The sequence below is a fragment of the Podarcis gaigeae genome (assembly GCF_964106915.1).
Source record: "Podarcis gaigeae genome assembly, chromosome: Z".
NCBI lineage: Eukaryota > Metazoa > Chordata > Lepidosauria > Squamata > Lacertidae > Podarcis > Podarcis gaigeae.
In genome coordinates, this window is record NC_139691.1 from 43,236,877 (window position 1) to 43,251,605 (window position 14,729).

At 43.5% G+C, this 14,729-nt stretch overlaps 1 protein-coding gene across 13 annotated transcripts in view; it reads right to left on the reverse strand.

Annotated features, from left to right (window-relative positions):
• AFF2 (ALF transcription elongation factor 2) overlaps positions 1 to 14,729 on the reverse strand; it is a 383,311-nt gene that overhangs the window by 260,744 nt on the left and 107,838 nt on the right. For all 13 annotated transcript variants that reach the window (XM_083722703.1, XM_083722708.1, XM_083722709.1 and 10 more), the window contains exon 3: positions 12,918 to 13,808. In XM_083722703.1, the coding sequence (XP_083578829.1) occupies positions 12,918 to 13,808 (891 nt within the window). The remainder of the gene's footprint in view (positions 1 to 12,917; positions 13,809 to 14,729) is intronic.

Sequence of the window (14,729 nt, forward strand, 5' to 3'; positions counted from 1 at the left end):
GCTTTGGAGTGTTTTCCATGAAGTTCCATTGTATGTAAAGCAAACAAACAAACTTGCACACCACTCTCTTGAAAGCACCTTGTGTTTTCAGTCTTCTTAAATGCCTAACTTATAGAAAAAGATTTTCCTTGGTGTCCTTTCCATGTACCTTCTCCAAAGTGACCCTAGGAACTAGGGCAGGCTCACTTCCTTTTACTCTGGCTGATGAGACCAATAGTGGGTCCAATGGTCAAGAAGGCAGTTTCTGCACGTGCTGTAGAGGGAAGTCAGGGGCAGGTGGGCTCACCAGCCTGGGAAAATAGCCCAACTAAGAGAAGGAAAGCTTTGATCCTAAACATCTGCTTCCTTGCAGGATATCTTTGGGAGAGGATAAAGCTAAGGAGTAAACCCTACGCAAATCCGGAGTGGAGTTCCTAAGATGGTTGAACGGCACCTTGCACACTTCCTTCCAGCAACTCCTACAGCCAAGCTGGTGCCAAATGGATTGCACTGTTTTCCTTTGGATCACAACAGTGAGGCAGAGAAGGGGGTCTTGTCATCTGGGCAGGCCAGGATATTTATATGCACTAAATAGGCTTGCGCCCCAGAGAGGCCACTTCAGTGCTGCTAATGCAGCGGTTTGACTTCAACTCTGGTGGCACACTTTCTTGTCTCTCAAAAGAGATATGAATGCCAACAACAATTCCAATCAGCACAAAGGGTGAGAAGGCTTCTTCTCCTGGCTTCTTCTCCCCTTTCATACTGATTGGGCAGCTCTAGGATGCTGGAGAGAGGCACCCTGCTGCAGAAATATTAACAAGTCTTTGACCCTGGACTATTCCATCTCTAATTATGGGCTATAGCTGCAGGAGGGAGCAGGAAGCAGGAAAGCATATAGAACATGAGATTTAATTTAGAAGGAAACCCTTCTGAGAAAACTGATGTAAGAAAGCTATATCTCAACAGCAACTTCAGCTTCCAAAAAATATTGTGTATAGACTTCCTATTTCCTTCCTCTTCTCTCCAAGGAAACCCAGTTGGAACGATACTTGTGCACCAAAGGCTTATGGCTAGACATCTACCATCTCGATTTGGATTCAAAAGACCTCAATCAAGAAGCGCCATGCAGCCACTGCTTCAAATGAAAAGGAACAAATGGTTGCAGACATTTGCCAATATCATTAAGAGCATGTCCAGCTGGTTTCAATTAGGAAAGCACTGATTTGCATATTAAAGAAAATACCTATTTTCAATGTTCACCTGCTAAAACACAGGCAACTGTAGATGTAAGTGTAAAAAGTCACTAACAACACATATGACTGCTGATTTTTCTACTAATTGTCACCACTGGTGATATCCCTGCTTATAATTCCAATCATGCTGCCTCCAGCAATGGGAGGAGGGCAATCAATATGGCTAGTACACACTAACAACCTAATATTCCATCTTAATGTCTTCTTAATAGTTATGGAGATAAGTGGCTGGCTAATACAAGGTCTGGCTATTTGGCCACCTCATCTAGTACTCTAAACTCTGACTAGCAGTGAGTCTCAGGGTTCTCACTCAGGCTGTGAACCTTCCTGTCACTCTCTGAATGGGAGATGGTGAAGCAAAGTGTTTCCCCACTCAGTGCATTGCCTCCCCACCTCAAATCACCCCCTGAAAAAAACTCTTATCAATCTCCTAAAGAGATCCACCAAAACAAGCTAGGTATCTTTCCCTTAAGCAATCTCCCCACAAATTCTATCAAATGTTAGCAATTGACTCTAAAGGCTGCTTTCCCCCTCTTATAATGTTATAGGATAAGTTGTTTAAAGATTGTTCTTCATCCAAACAGCAGTGTTTCCTTTTTAGTAATGGAAAGTTAGATCGGGATCCAAAGTGCCTTGCAGCCAGTTTTGATTGCCCAGACGGGTGTATGTGTGTGTGCTTAAGCCTTGTGCTACTTGGACAGCATTACTGTACAACAAACTTATTTTGAAACTGAGCAGTGTGTGTGTTTAAAGATCTCAAAAGAAAACTCACAGGGTGCTGCCAAAGTCTGTGGGTGGAAGTACAGTAGCTGCTGGGATCCTAGTTTTAGTCTGAACAGGAACATGATAGCAGCCATTCCACTTGGACAGTGGTACCATCAAGACAGGACTTCTGGGGATGGATTCAAGGACCGCTTTAAGAAAAATATGCAGTAGGGGCTCCCAATGTAACTGGGCTCTCTTACCACAATTTGAAACAAGTAATACATATTACTATGCAAAGAGCCCCTGCCCTGGCTAGCCATTAAATCTAAATTTTTCTAACTGCACCATTGATTGTAACAGAGATGAGAAGCCGAGCCACTCCATGGGTTCTACTGAGATACCAACTGCCATTTTTCTTCTCCCCTCCATGAGCCGTCTCTGCTATAAGTTGTTCATTGTAAGAACAATTTAACCTTAAGAACTGGTGCCTGTCTATTCGACTGCAATCGCCAGGCAGGGAATGCCTTCATTGTTCATTATCTGTATTGCACCTATCAAAATTTAGGCACTGCATGATTCTGTACATGGATAATCGGTTTGCACATAGGATGGGAGCATGTTTTAAGGTGTGAAACTGCTCCTGCATTTGGTGGGGCTCTTTCTTGGAGACCCTATGGGCATAAGCCACTTAAGAACCATCCAGAGCCAGGTTTCAGAATTGGTTTCAGTTTGTTTCTTTCATTTCAGAAGTCAGACTTGGAAAGTCACATATAAACTATATGCAATATGGTGCTTCCAGACTGGCCTCCTTGCTCAAAATGTTACACATCTCTTCGTTAATAATAATAATAATAATAATAATAATAATAATAATAATTTTTTTGAAAAATTATTTATACCCTGCCCTACCTGGCCAGAGCTGGGCTCAGGGCAGCTAACACCAATAAAGTCACAATACAAACATAATAGGGGGGAAAGAGAGGGGGGGAAATAATTTAAAATATCAATTAAAATACAATTTAAAGCACAGCCTCATTTTAAAATAGCCAATAAATCAAGACCATAAGGGGAGAGAAACATAAGGGTCAGACCGAGTCCAAACCAAAGGCCAGGCGGAACAGCTCTGTCTTGCAGGCTCTGCGGAAACATATCAAGTCCTGCAGGGCCCTAGTCTCTTGTGAGAGAGCATTCCACCATGTCGGGGCCAGTGCTGAAAAGGCCCTGGCCCTATTTGAAACCAATCTAACCTCCTTGAGGCTCGGGACCTCCAAAGTGTTGTTATTTGTGGACCTTAAGGTCCTCTGCGGGGCATACCAGGAGAGTTATTGCCACTTGAGCTTGCTATCCTGTCCCCCCTCTCCTATTCCCCAGGTAGATTTGAGGGTGTCCCCCCCCCCAATAAACCATTGCCTTCTGATTAGAACAGTGCTTTCAAACAGCTGGCCTTCAGGGAAGCATTCCACACTGATTTGTCTGCAGAGGGACCCCTGAGCAACACTGAGCAGGATCTGGAGTCCTGCTCCTTACATTACATGTTCTTTTTATATGGATGGAGCCACCCACTGGTTTGTTTAGAACCATTCCAATACACCTATGGGACTGGGCATTGCCAGGGAAGATCACTAGTTGCTAGCCATTGTGGGGGGAAACTGGTCCACTATGGATTAATTTGTTTCATTGAGGGACCCTTTGATAATGTTCTAAGGAAAGTAACAGCTCTCTGAAACACAGTTTAGGAAACCTAAAAATTATTTATCTGATCCTGACTAATTACATATTTATTATGTCCACCTTCCCATGAACTACAAGGTGGCATATGTGGTTCTCCTCCTGTCCATTTTATCTCACAAAAACTCGACAAGGTAGGCTAGGCTGAGGCCTGAGTGGGGGTTTGAAGCTGGGTCTCCCTGGTCTTAGTTCAACAAACTAACTGTAGTCCTGAATCGTGGGACTATTGAAACTTTCCAGCACATTTGACAGTCCTTCAGAAATCCATTCCTTTCTTTAGTCAGTTTTTAGGTCTTCTGAACCATTGGCCAATTAATCGTAGGGGTAATTTTACAAAATAATAATAATTGATCAACATTCAAACTTATACTAAAAACAGCTGGTCAGAGGGTGTGATTACATTCTTTAGAGGAAGGCACTGCCATTAAATCTTTCATGCAACATCTTTCATACCAATTTAAGGAAACTGCAGCTGCTATGTCCTTTCTTTGTTTTCCAAAAAGCAAAATCAATCCACTTAAGAAGGAGGGATTTTGAAACCGAGTTCCAGGAGAACTCTGGGGGTTTTCACAGCAACAGGAGCTCCTCACTAAGAAGAAACCAGTAACAGCACACAACAAGCCACTGAATGATGGGTTGCCTAACATGATCCAATTTCAAGGGATGCATTGGGAAACTATGCATTTTGGTAATCTACTGATAGATTACTGGATGAATTACATGACATCAGTAGAGCCCTGATATATATATCCCACATCTTCTCCAAGGAGGTCAAGGTGGTGTACATGGTGGTACACAATTGACCCTGATGGAGTAATCAACCTGCAGATTAGGTTGGTCAATTCAGGATACACACCCCAGTGCCTAAGCCAAGACTGTATTGTATCTGTAATCAATAAAGTTGTGGTCTGCTTGATCCCAAGAACTGCCTTGCTGAGTCTTTATTACTCTATCTGTCCATGGCGATCATGACATTTGTCTGCTTACTGCTTCTGGGCCTGCAATGAATTTCGGTATTTGATTACACACACACACACACACACACATTTTATCCAAGTATGTGCATTTCTAGTAGACATTACTTGGCAGGAGAACTGCATTGCAAAATTCGGGGATGTGTGACTTTCAAAGGATGGCTGTATTTCAGTCTGTCTATTGCTTGAAACTGAGCTAAAGACTCTCCTCCCTGAAAGAGAGGGGAGTAGTTGTGGACGGGAGCCCGAACACCGCTCCTAGCAGGGGGCGTTGCCCCCTGCCTCCAGCTCACCTGGCTGGCGCTCACGCCCCCCCCCCCGGTGGCCGTCCAACCAGGTGCCATGGGGGGGGGGCGTGTCCAGCAGCCTTTATGCTGCAGTGCCAGCCTCTCCCCGGCCTCATTTCTCTTTGTCGTCCTGTGATCCCATGTCATAATGTAACATTTTTGAAAGAAGACTTGTGGGGCAAAATAGTGGGTGCTGAGAGGGGTGCCATACCCTCTCCCCCAATTGAATTGCCTTGGAAAGATGCAACATCCTGACATAGGATCACTCATGCTCTTTAAATTTCATCCCACCCCTCACAACTTTCTCTGAATCCCTCCCCTTGCACCTCAAACTGACCCCTTTTAAAGGTAGTGGGAGGGGCTTCATAGAGTGACTTACAAAGGAATGATATATAAGAAGAAATGATGTTGGGAAGTGACAGGAATCTCTTCCCTCCACACACATATCACAAAATAAATGGTGGTGAAACCCAAGCAGTGGTGGTGGGTTGGCTTTGGTCCCCGCTTTCACCCTGAAACTAGCCAAATTGCAGCCAAAAGTTTCTATCCAAAGGACTTTCTCCTTAAATCTGGTAAAAAAACAACAACCAAGCAATAGACTTATTGCCTAAGTAAAATGAAAAATAAAATAAAATTTAGAAATCAGATCCCCTCCTGTAATATTCATGAAATGGTTAGCCAGCTAAATTTCAGCTTGAATCTACAAGTCATGGGTAGTTGCCAGGGTGGGTGGTCAACTCTGTTTCCTAGCATGTGCTTTGTTTCCTCCTTTTTCTTAAGTGTTATTATTTTTATTAACATATTCCCACATGATGCTTTCACTTGAAGCCTTTAAGTGTTTTCCCATATTTGAATCAGGGACCAAAAAAAAAAAGGTGTGTGTGGAAGCTTAAATATGGTTTGTAAAAACCTAGAAATGCTCTACAAAGAGATTTCCTCAGGTTTTTTTGCACGGCAAAACAGTGATATTAGCACATTTAACTGGGGCACAAATGATTTCTGCAATTTGTGTGTGCGTATCTGCAGCTGACTACCACCAGGCAGCTTTCAGACTAAGGATACATACACATCATACATTAAAGCACATGACTTCCCCTAGATAATCCTGGTAAATGTAGCTTGCTTCTCACAGATCTACAATTCATAGCACTCCTAGCAAACTAAAATCCCCAGAATTTTTTTGTGGGAAGCCTTTGCTTTCAATATAAGATTGGTACACAACCCAAAACTCTACTGAATGCATGGCTGGCCATTGCAGTAGAGGAATGAGGCTTGATGCTGGTATGTGCTAAGGTATTTGAAGTGTGCAACTAATCAGACACAACCAATGTATTACACACAATGAGGTGGCATGAGAATAGCCCTGTGGGATCAAGCCAAAGAGGGCCAATTTAGTCCAGCATCCTGCTCTGATAGCCAACCAGATGCCTACAGGATGCCCATAAATAGGACCTGATGGCAACAGCATTTTCCATACTTGTGATACCCATAAACTAGTATTCATAGGCAAAATGCCCCTACGCCTCAAAGTCCTGGTAAAACAGACACATCCTCCCTTTTTTCACACAAGAGCACAGCACCCATTTTGGATGTGGCAAACTTGCCCTGAAAAGTACCTTTTTCAGGGCCACGGTTTGAGGCACCATGCTGCCCTGAAAAAAGTGTGTCTTTGGGGGCTGCAATCTCACAAGGGTCATGTGAATTGTGTGGGAGTGCAGCCCCAGAAGTGTTTTGGGTTATTCCCCCCCCCCCCCATGTGTCGGAGGCTATGTAATACCTCCAAGAGTAGACGAAGAAAATAGCATTGTGGCTAGCAGCCACTGAAAGATGAAGATTGAAGCAGATACAGGTGGCAGATACAGATTTCTGGAAGGCATATCCCTCCCCAGGCCATACCCCTCACTGGTCTTGTGTAACACCCTCCTTGAGTGCTTTTGGCAAGCTAGAATGTGTCCCCCCCAACTCTGATAATGCCCTTTGCTCTTCTGGCTGAAGCACAGCTCTTCTGATTGCTTTACCCATGTTTCTCTCTGGGTCTGTGTTTCCCTCAGTGTCATGTGGACTTCAGAAAGCTGCCCTTGGGACAAAGGTGGCCCTCAAGATGAAGAGGGTTCACCACCCCTACCCTAGCACAATTCATTAGTTCCAGCTCCTGGTCCCCCCCCCCCGATAGCTACCTAATGCTCAGTCTGGGTGCATTCAGGCTTGGGTGGCAGGTGGTGCTAGCCAGAGGCCAAGCCCCTGAAATGGGGCTCTGCCAAGCCGCATTACAAAGAGAGACGTGTCTACAGCCAGAGTTCTCTTGATGAGCCCATCATATGGCCTTCATTATAAAGTATTGCAAAAGCAATACTTCTCACAGTATTTACAAATGTAAACCACATGGCCAGGCCTTGTAATACTCCACGGACAACTATGCTAAGGGACTGAGGTTTTTTTGGCTTTGTTTTATTGGTCGTTTTATTTTATTTGAAATATGAACCAGGCAAAGGGGGTTTCCAGCCTAATGCTTGTTCCAGTCCATTATTCTTCCTCCTCTGAAGTTTTCTAAAAAGCAAAGGGGAGGCTTAAATATGGAATGAAAGATCCACCCGCAAACAGAGGACATAATGTAATGTTATTTGGCAAATCAACACAAAACGAGGAATTAGTTAACCCAGGGCTCTTCCCCCACCCCTTATTCTCCCCCTTTTTCGTAGCCCTTCCATTCAATTAAAAGAAATAAAAATATAAACCCCTAAAACCTACTGCGCTTGTAAAGTTTTATAAGTCATATACAAAGCTCCTTGCATTTACCGCTCGAGCTGAATCAATATGGTTATCTACCTGTCAATTTTTTTGTGCTCTTTAATCCAGAAAGAGTGCAGGCCCTTCCTCCCCCCCCTCTCTCTCTTTTATAGCTTGCTGAGGAAGTACTAAGCTAATCAATATATCCTGTGATAAGGGGGTGATTTGAAACACATATAACAAAAGCTTATCATTTCACTGTACACTGAACCCGTCAAAACATTTTCTCAGAAGGAATGGCAAGAGAAATCTTCCATGTTTCACGGCTTAGGTGGGTGGTGTCAGAAGCGTTATGGGACTTTTCACTTCCCACTTTCAGGGGCCTGATTGCTTCCGATATATAACGATCTACAAACTGCCACAGTTTCCAGAGAGAACAAGGAACGGCTAGCTAAGGAGGAATGGAAAGTTCCAAAGGTATTTCCTAGGCAAATCATTGAGTGATATATAGGGATATAAGGCAGAATCATTTTCTGTTCCACCTTGTATTTGTCAGAAGGCAGACTTTGGTAATATGGCACCCTGAGTGAGGACAAAATTTGGCACATATACCCAATTGGGACAAAATTTGATGCCCCCCCTCCCTTTCGCTTTCCGTTCTGCACATGTTCTCAAGTGCGTTATGTCCTAGTTGCAGCAACTCAATTGCCCATCTAAATGAGTAATGTAAAGGTAGAGGGACCCCTGACCATTAGGTTCAGTCGTGGCCAATTCTGGGGTTGCGGCGCTCATCTCGCTTTATTGGCTGAGGGAGCCGGTGTACAGCTTCCGGGTCATGTGGCCAGCAGGACTAAGCCGCTTCTGGCGAACCAGAGCAGCGCACAGAAACGCCGTTTACCTTCCCACCGGAGCAGTACCTATTTATCTACTTGCACTTTGACGTGCTTTCGAATGGCTAGGTTAGCAGGAGCAGGGACCGAGCAACGGGAGCTCACCCCGTCATGGGAATTCAAACCGCCGACCTTCTGAACGGCAAGTCCTAGGCTGGTTTAACCTGGTTTAACCCACAGCGCCCTGGTTTAACCCACAGCGCCACCCACGTCCCTTATCTAAATGAGCAGAGGAAGAGGAGGATGCATCCCCTCAGCTCATCACTCTGTGTGGGGGAACTGCCCAATCCATCCTAAATCATCTGGTGCTGCATCTGTTGCATGCCACACTGTTTCCATTCCACAGCAGTTCATATTCCACTAAAAGCTACTTTATTCATCTCACTGTCTCCCCCCATCATGTAACTTACATACTTAATTACATAAATTGCATAAGTGACATTGCCATTATGTTACTCCACCCCATTAATTTCTGTGCAAAGGAAACATAATGCAAATGTGGAATGGGAACTATAACCAATTGCGCATTGTTTGCAGAATGAAAACAACAGCAACAGCCAACAGCACTCACGGCAAACCAAATTCACTCATATTGATTTCCGTTCTAGACATGAGATGAGCAAGCAAGCACCAGCAATTTCTGCCCCTGCATCTGTTTTCATTGGAATTTTCCAATATCCCTAGTGATAAGAGAACTATTCAAAATGTTCCACTGTGAGAAATCTTAAGAACACAGTAAGCTGCGTAATACCAAGTCAGAGCACTGGTTCTTGTAGTTCAGTATTGTCCACAGAGTGAGCAAGTCTTTCCAGGTTTCAGTCCCAACCTAGAGGTGATGGCAGCCAGTGGCGTAGCATGGGTTGTCAGCACCCGGGGCAAGGCAAGTAATTTGCACCCCCTAACCCGGGGATTTGTGCCCCCTAACCCATGGATTTACGCCCCCAACCCTAACCCCCAGATGTTGCGCCCAGTGCGCCCGGCCCCCCCTGCACCCCCACGCTACGCCACTGATGGCAACTGAACCTGAGACCTTCTCCATGCAAAGTCAGAACTCTTATCACTGAGCTATGGTTTCCCCCTTAATTAAGCAGGATTCCATTCCTCATGATTCTGAATAAAGGGCTGATTTCAAGATGAATGTTGGAAGCCATCAGACTCATGGGTACATCTAGCTCAGTTTTGTCCACACTGACTGGGTGGGTCTCTCCAGGGTTTCAGACTGGTAACTTTCCCAGTGCTTACTTGGAAATGCCAGGGATTTGAATCTGGGATATTCTGCATACAAAGCTGAAGCTCTGCCTCTATGCTCTGGTCTTAATAAAACAGATGCTCTAGTGCAGGAAACTGAACTTTCCTCTCACTCATGCTCTGAAACCAATGCTAAAAGATTTTTGGCTTCTACTCACAGTTCTTTGGATTCAAGGCCTTTGGTCATAAGCAGCCCCCCCATTACACTATATTTTAAACACACACCCCTTCAACTGCTCTCTGACTTAAATATTCTCTTTCAAATTTGTTAATGGATATGTTTTTGTTTTTAATAGACAGCAAGAGTGAACACATTTATTTGCCTTTGCAACCTCATTATTTTCTTTCCATGCAATTATTTCCTTGCCAAACAATACTGGTGACAAATTGCAACAGACTACTCCAGCAGATTTTTAACCAAAGGTAAAAATAAACAGAAACATCTGTAAAGCAATCTTGTACACAGCTACGTTTATTAACAAATACATTTTTCTAATAAAACACCATCTGCAAGGAACCCTCAGCTTCCACTTCATATAAATAGGTCTTTTTACGGTTTTCAGATGCTGTTCCCAGAAAATTATTCCAAGCTCTCCTGCAAAACATATCAGTCTTTGTTGCTCTTTGGAATGTTAATAAATAATGGCAAGGGATTTCCCTCCTTCTTTAAAGAAGTCAAACAAATTATTGCCCCCAAACAATTATTCCAAAGGGCGGGCGGGCAGGCAGGGGTTCGAATGTGGGTAAGGGAAGCCGACCTTTCACAATAAAGCACCCTAAGAATGTATCATCACTTATTCAGGGTGTAAAAAATATTACCAGCCACGAAATAGGTATTTTGGGAACTCTGCCTGGCAAGTCCTGCTATTTCCATCTGTTTGGAAGTATGCAGTGGTAGACACCACCTTGCTTAACACCTCTTAAATGTAAAATAATAGTACAATATTTATACCATGCAGATTCACTTTGGAGAGCTGCTTGTATTCAAGACTAAGCTTATACAATGTTACAGGGAGTCAGGTTCTACATCAGGCTAACCCAACCACTACAGGGAAGTCCTGCTATGTAACTTGAATGAGTTATGTTGATTTTGCAAAGGACTTCCCAGGGCAAGGCTGAGCCCTGACTCACTGGGATAGCTGAGCTGGGATACCTATTAGCTTCTGAAATTTGGTCTGGATTTAAAGCAGGGCTAGGCAACTTGGTGCTTTCAGCTCTCATGCAGCCCCAGCTGCATTTGGAGAAACAGCTGGGTAAGCACAGCATGGTGCCTTGGTTTTCATGTGCATGCACTTACATGCACATGTACTAGATACAAGGCAGGCATATTTCTCACTCTGGAGCTTGCTTCTAGAGACCACAGAATCATAGGACTGTAGTGTTTGAAGGGACTGTGAGTGCAATCTAAAGGAGTTGATCCCTGAAGAATGGCACCATTAGAAGCCTTATCCCCCCCCCAAAAAAAACCCCTTGCCTCTTGTGGGTTAACTGCACAAAAACTTTGCTACTAGATGTGAGCCACAGAAACAACGGCTGATTAGACTGAGAAGAAGGATGGATAATATTAGTGCTGAATTTGAAAAATACTGAAAATGCAGAGACATGAATGAGGATGATTATCTCCAGACTTCTGGAACATGGGAAGTCCCAATAATTTTTTTATAATTGGAGTACATAATTGGTGCATTGTTATTATTGTAATTTTGATTGATTTGATTTAACTTGTCATTAACTGGAAGATTGTTATTCAAAATGAATAAATTCTTTAACAAAACAAAAAAAGAAGCCTTATCCCCAGGGCTGGTGTAGCCATTAGGCAGGGTTAGGCAGCTGTCTTAGGTGGCAGAAACAAGCAAGACAGTGCCCCTGTCGGTGCCCTGGCTGTCCTGCCACCTCTCCTGCTGGCAGAGAACTGGCATCGGCATCAGCACTGATTTTGAGTGAGATCACAGCAATTTCCAGCAAGCTCTTACTAAACTTGCACAAGATATTGCAGGCATGTGAGATCTCGCTGGAAACCAGTGTGATCTCATACAAAAAAAACCAGTGGCAGAGGTGGTGACGTGGATGGCAGTGGCAAGGCAGGCTTTCCTATTTCACCTCAAGCAGAAAAATGGGGTGCTCCACCCCTACCTACCCAAATATATATATATTTTAAATAAGTAATCCACAAAAGGTACAAAACAGGGATTGTGACTTAGCATGGAGAGGGACTAAATTATAGTCATTATATGTTATATAGTCCTTAGAGCTCCATTCAATGGGAATTATTTCTAAGTAAATGTGGATAGGATTGTAGTTTTCATTCTTCCCCAGGTAACTAATTTCTATGAACCTGGATGCACAGCATATTTACAACCACGTTTTGTCAAGATGAGAACTATTATCCATTGCAGCCAATGATTATTGAGATTTCCACCAACACTCCACATTTCTTGCACTACAGAAAATGGGATCTATCATCTATCTATCTATCTATCTATCTATCTATCTATCTATCTATCTATCTATCATCTATCTATCTATCTGCTCTATAAATACTTCCCAAGGTATCCATGTTGTGCAATTCTTCTGAACATTTTAAATTGACAATAACAAAACAAACAACAAAACCGCAACCCACTGACACTTTCCTATTTTTAACCACAGACCTGATCATGTTGACCACACTCTTGGGGTCAGGTAGCAGGATAAGCATAACAGGACGTGCATCCTAGTAATCTTAAAAATAGACAGAACAATCTGTGTGAGACCCAAACAACATGTCAAAAAGAGCATTCTTTTCAGCTGCAGTGCCCAAACAGTGAACAGATATTGAAAGCACATAATTTCCAGAGCTCCCTGTGAAGAGGAATTGACGATTAAACCACTTTTGGAACTGTAGGTCTGCGAGATGGAGAGGGGGGTCCCCTAACACCTTTCAGCAACCTGGGGGGAAAAATCAGCTCCCAGAAGTCTTTAGGGGAATCCATGACTGTTTAAACTGGTATCATAGTGCTTTAAAAGTATGGTCTGGATGTGGGGTAAGAGACTGTCAGTTAAACAGGAAACTGAGGAAGTGTAGTGGACTGAAACCCTGGAGGCAAAATAGATAAGCAAGCAACTGAACAGATAAATAAGACTTACTTCACTAGCTTGAGGAATGTTAAGCTTTGGTAGTTTATTCTTTGAGCTGGGTCCAGTGGTCTTTCCTTCCAGTGGAATCCCAAAGGGTTGGTTTCCATAAACGCCTTCAATTTCTATTGGCATCTTCAGTTCTGGTGAGTCATTGGGAACCTGGTCTTGACCATCCATTGGCCTAACGTAAGCGGTGGGCTTTTGCTGTGTCATGCTGCCCTTACAGTGGAGGCCTGGCAGGAAATTTTGAGTCGAAAGACCACTATTTCCTGACAACAAGGATGTAGATGGGAGTGGAGATCCAGGCCCATGGCCCAGGAACTCGAGATCCACTGGAGACTTTGAGTGGCTGCTTTCTTTGTAAGAGTGTTCTGCCACCACTGATTTTGAATGGGCATGCCTCCTCGAGTGTGACAAGGATGGCGTTGTGTTGGCTTCATCGCCTCCTCCAGGTTTATGCTGCTCACTTTGGCAAGCATAGCGGTCATCATACCTGCCTTGTGGAGGTTCGTGGGATGAGCTGTGCTTTGTCCGACTTTGCGCACTCCCAGACTGACTTGGCTGACCACCGTTTGAGCTGTGGCTGACACGGGACCAGTCAGTCCTGGATTTCCTGCTGCTCTGGTGACTGTGGACTAAACTTGAACTGGACGATATAGCCGCAGGGGGCGGCATCGAAGCTGAGGAGTGCCCCGTGATTTGGTGGGGCGGGACCATCCGGTTCCTTTGTTCTGGGAAAAAGGTCTGTTCGTTTTTATCTACTGGAGTTTGTGGCACAGAATTCTGTGGGATTCCTACAAGGTGGCTCTGGTTGGAATGGTTGGTCAGAAAGTCCTTCATCTCATCGTAGTTCCCCAATGTATTCTGGACACGGTTGGCTAAAGCGTCACCTTTGTTAGTCTGAAATACAAGAAGGGAAACAATGACAACATGAATATACCTCAGTGATTTCACTATTCAGCATGGCTGCAATCTTAATAACATTTACTTGGACATCTTACTGGACTCAGTGGAATCTATGCCTAGGAAAGCAGTGTTAGGATTGCAAGAAGCAGCAGGGGTAAGTAGCAGTGCTGTTGAAGACAAAAAACAATGGACTCAGAATATGACTTTTCTCGGCTCATAATCTTTGGATGCATTCTGAGGAAAGCTCTGTTGCCTCAAAAAAATTCCTCAGCTTTGAATTTTAATTGAAAATATTATGAGCTTGTGTGCCAATTTTGCACCGAGAAAGTCTACATTCATTCATACACCCCCCCAAACATAGACAACATATTTTGAAAAAAAAATCTGCATAAACCTGCTCTTCAGATAGAAAGTGTCCTAATTATGGACTACAGGTTCCACATTTATAAGCATCTATTACAATAGCCAATGCTATAGATCACTAAAACTCTTTCAACATAGTTACGTTGCATTTCTGCTGCAAGAAAATGTTAAATGATTGCATCTTGTAATTCTGTTCAATAAAATGAGACGATAAGCTTCCAAATTCTTCTGTTTGTTTGTTTTTTTACTCTTTTCCCCATCATTCTGACCAATTCAGTTAATTTTTGCCACCATTGTGAGTTTTCACTTTCATATCCCATGCTTTTACTGTTGGCTTTTACTGCTGGCAATGTTTCCTATGGGGATTACATGCTCTGATTATGTATCTTTTCATTATTACAGATCTCCTGATTGCCATTGTTAGTGCACAGAATCGCAGAATCATCAGAACCTATAGCTTAGCAACTGGGAAGGGCAAGCGAAAATCCTTAGCGTACAAGAAGGAACTCAACATCTCTCTTGTTGAGGTGTGGAAAGAAAGTCTTCAGCATT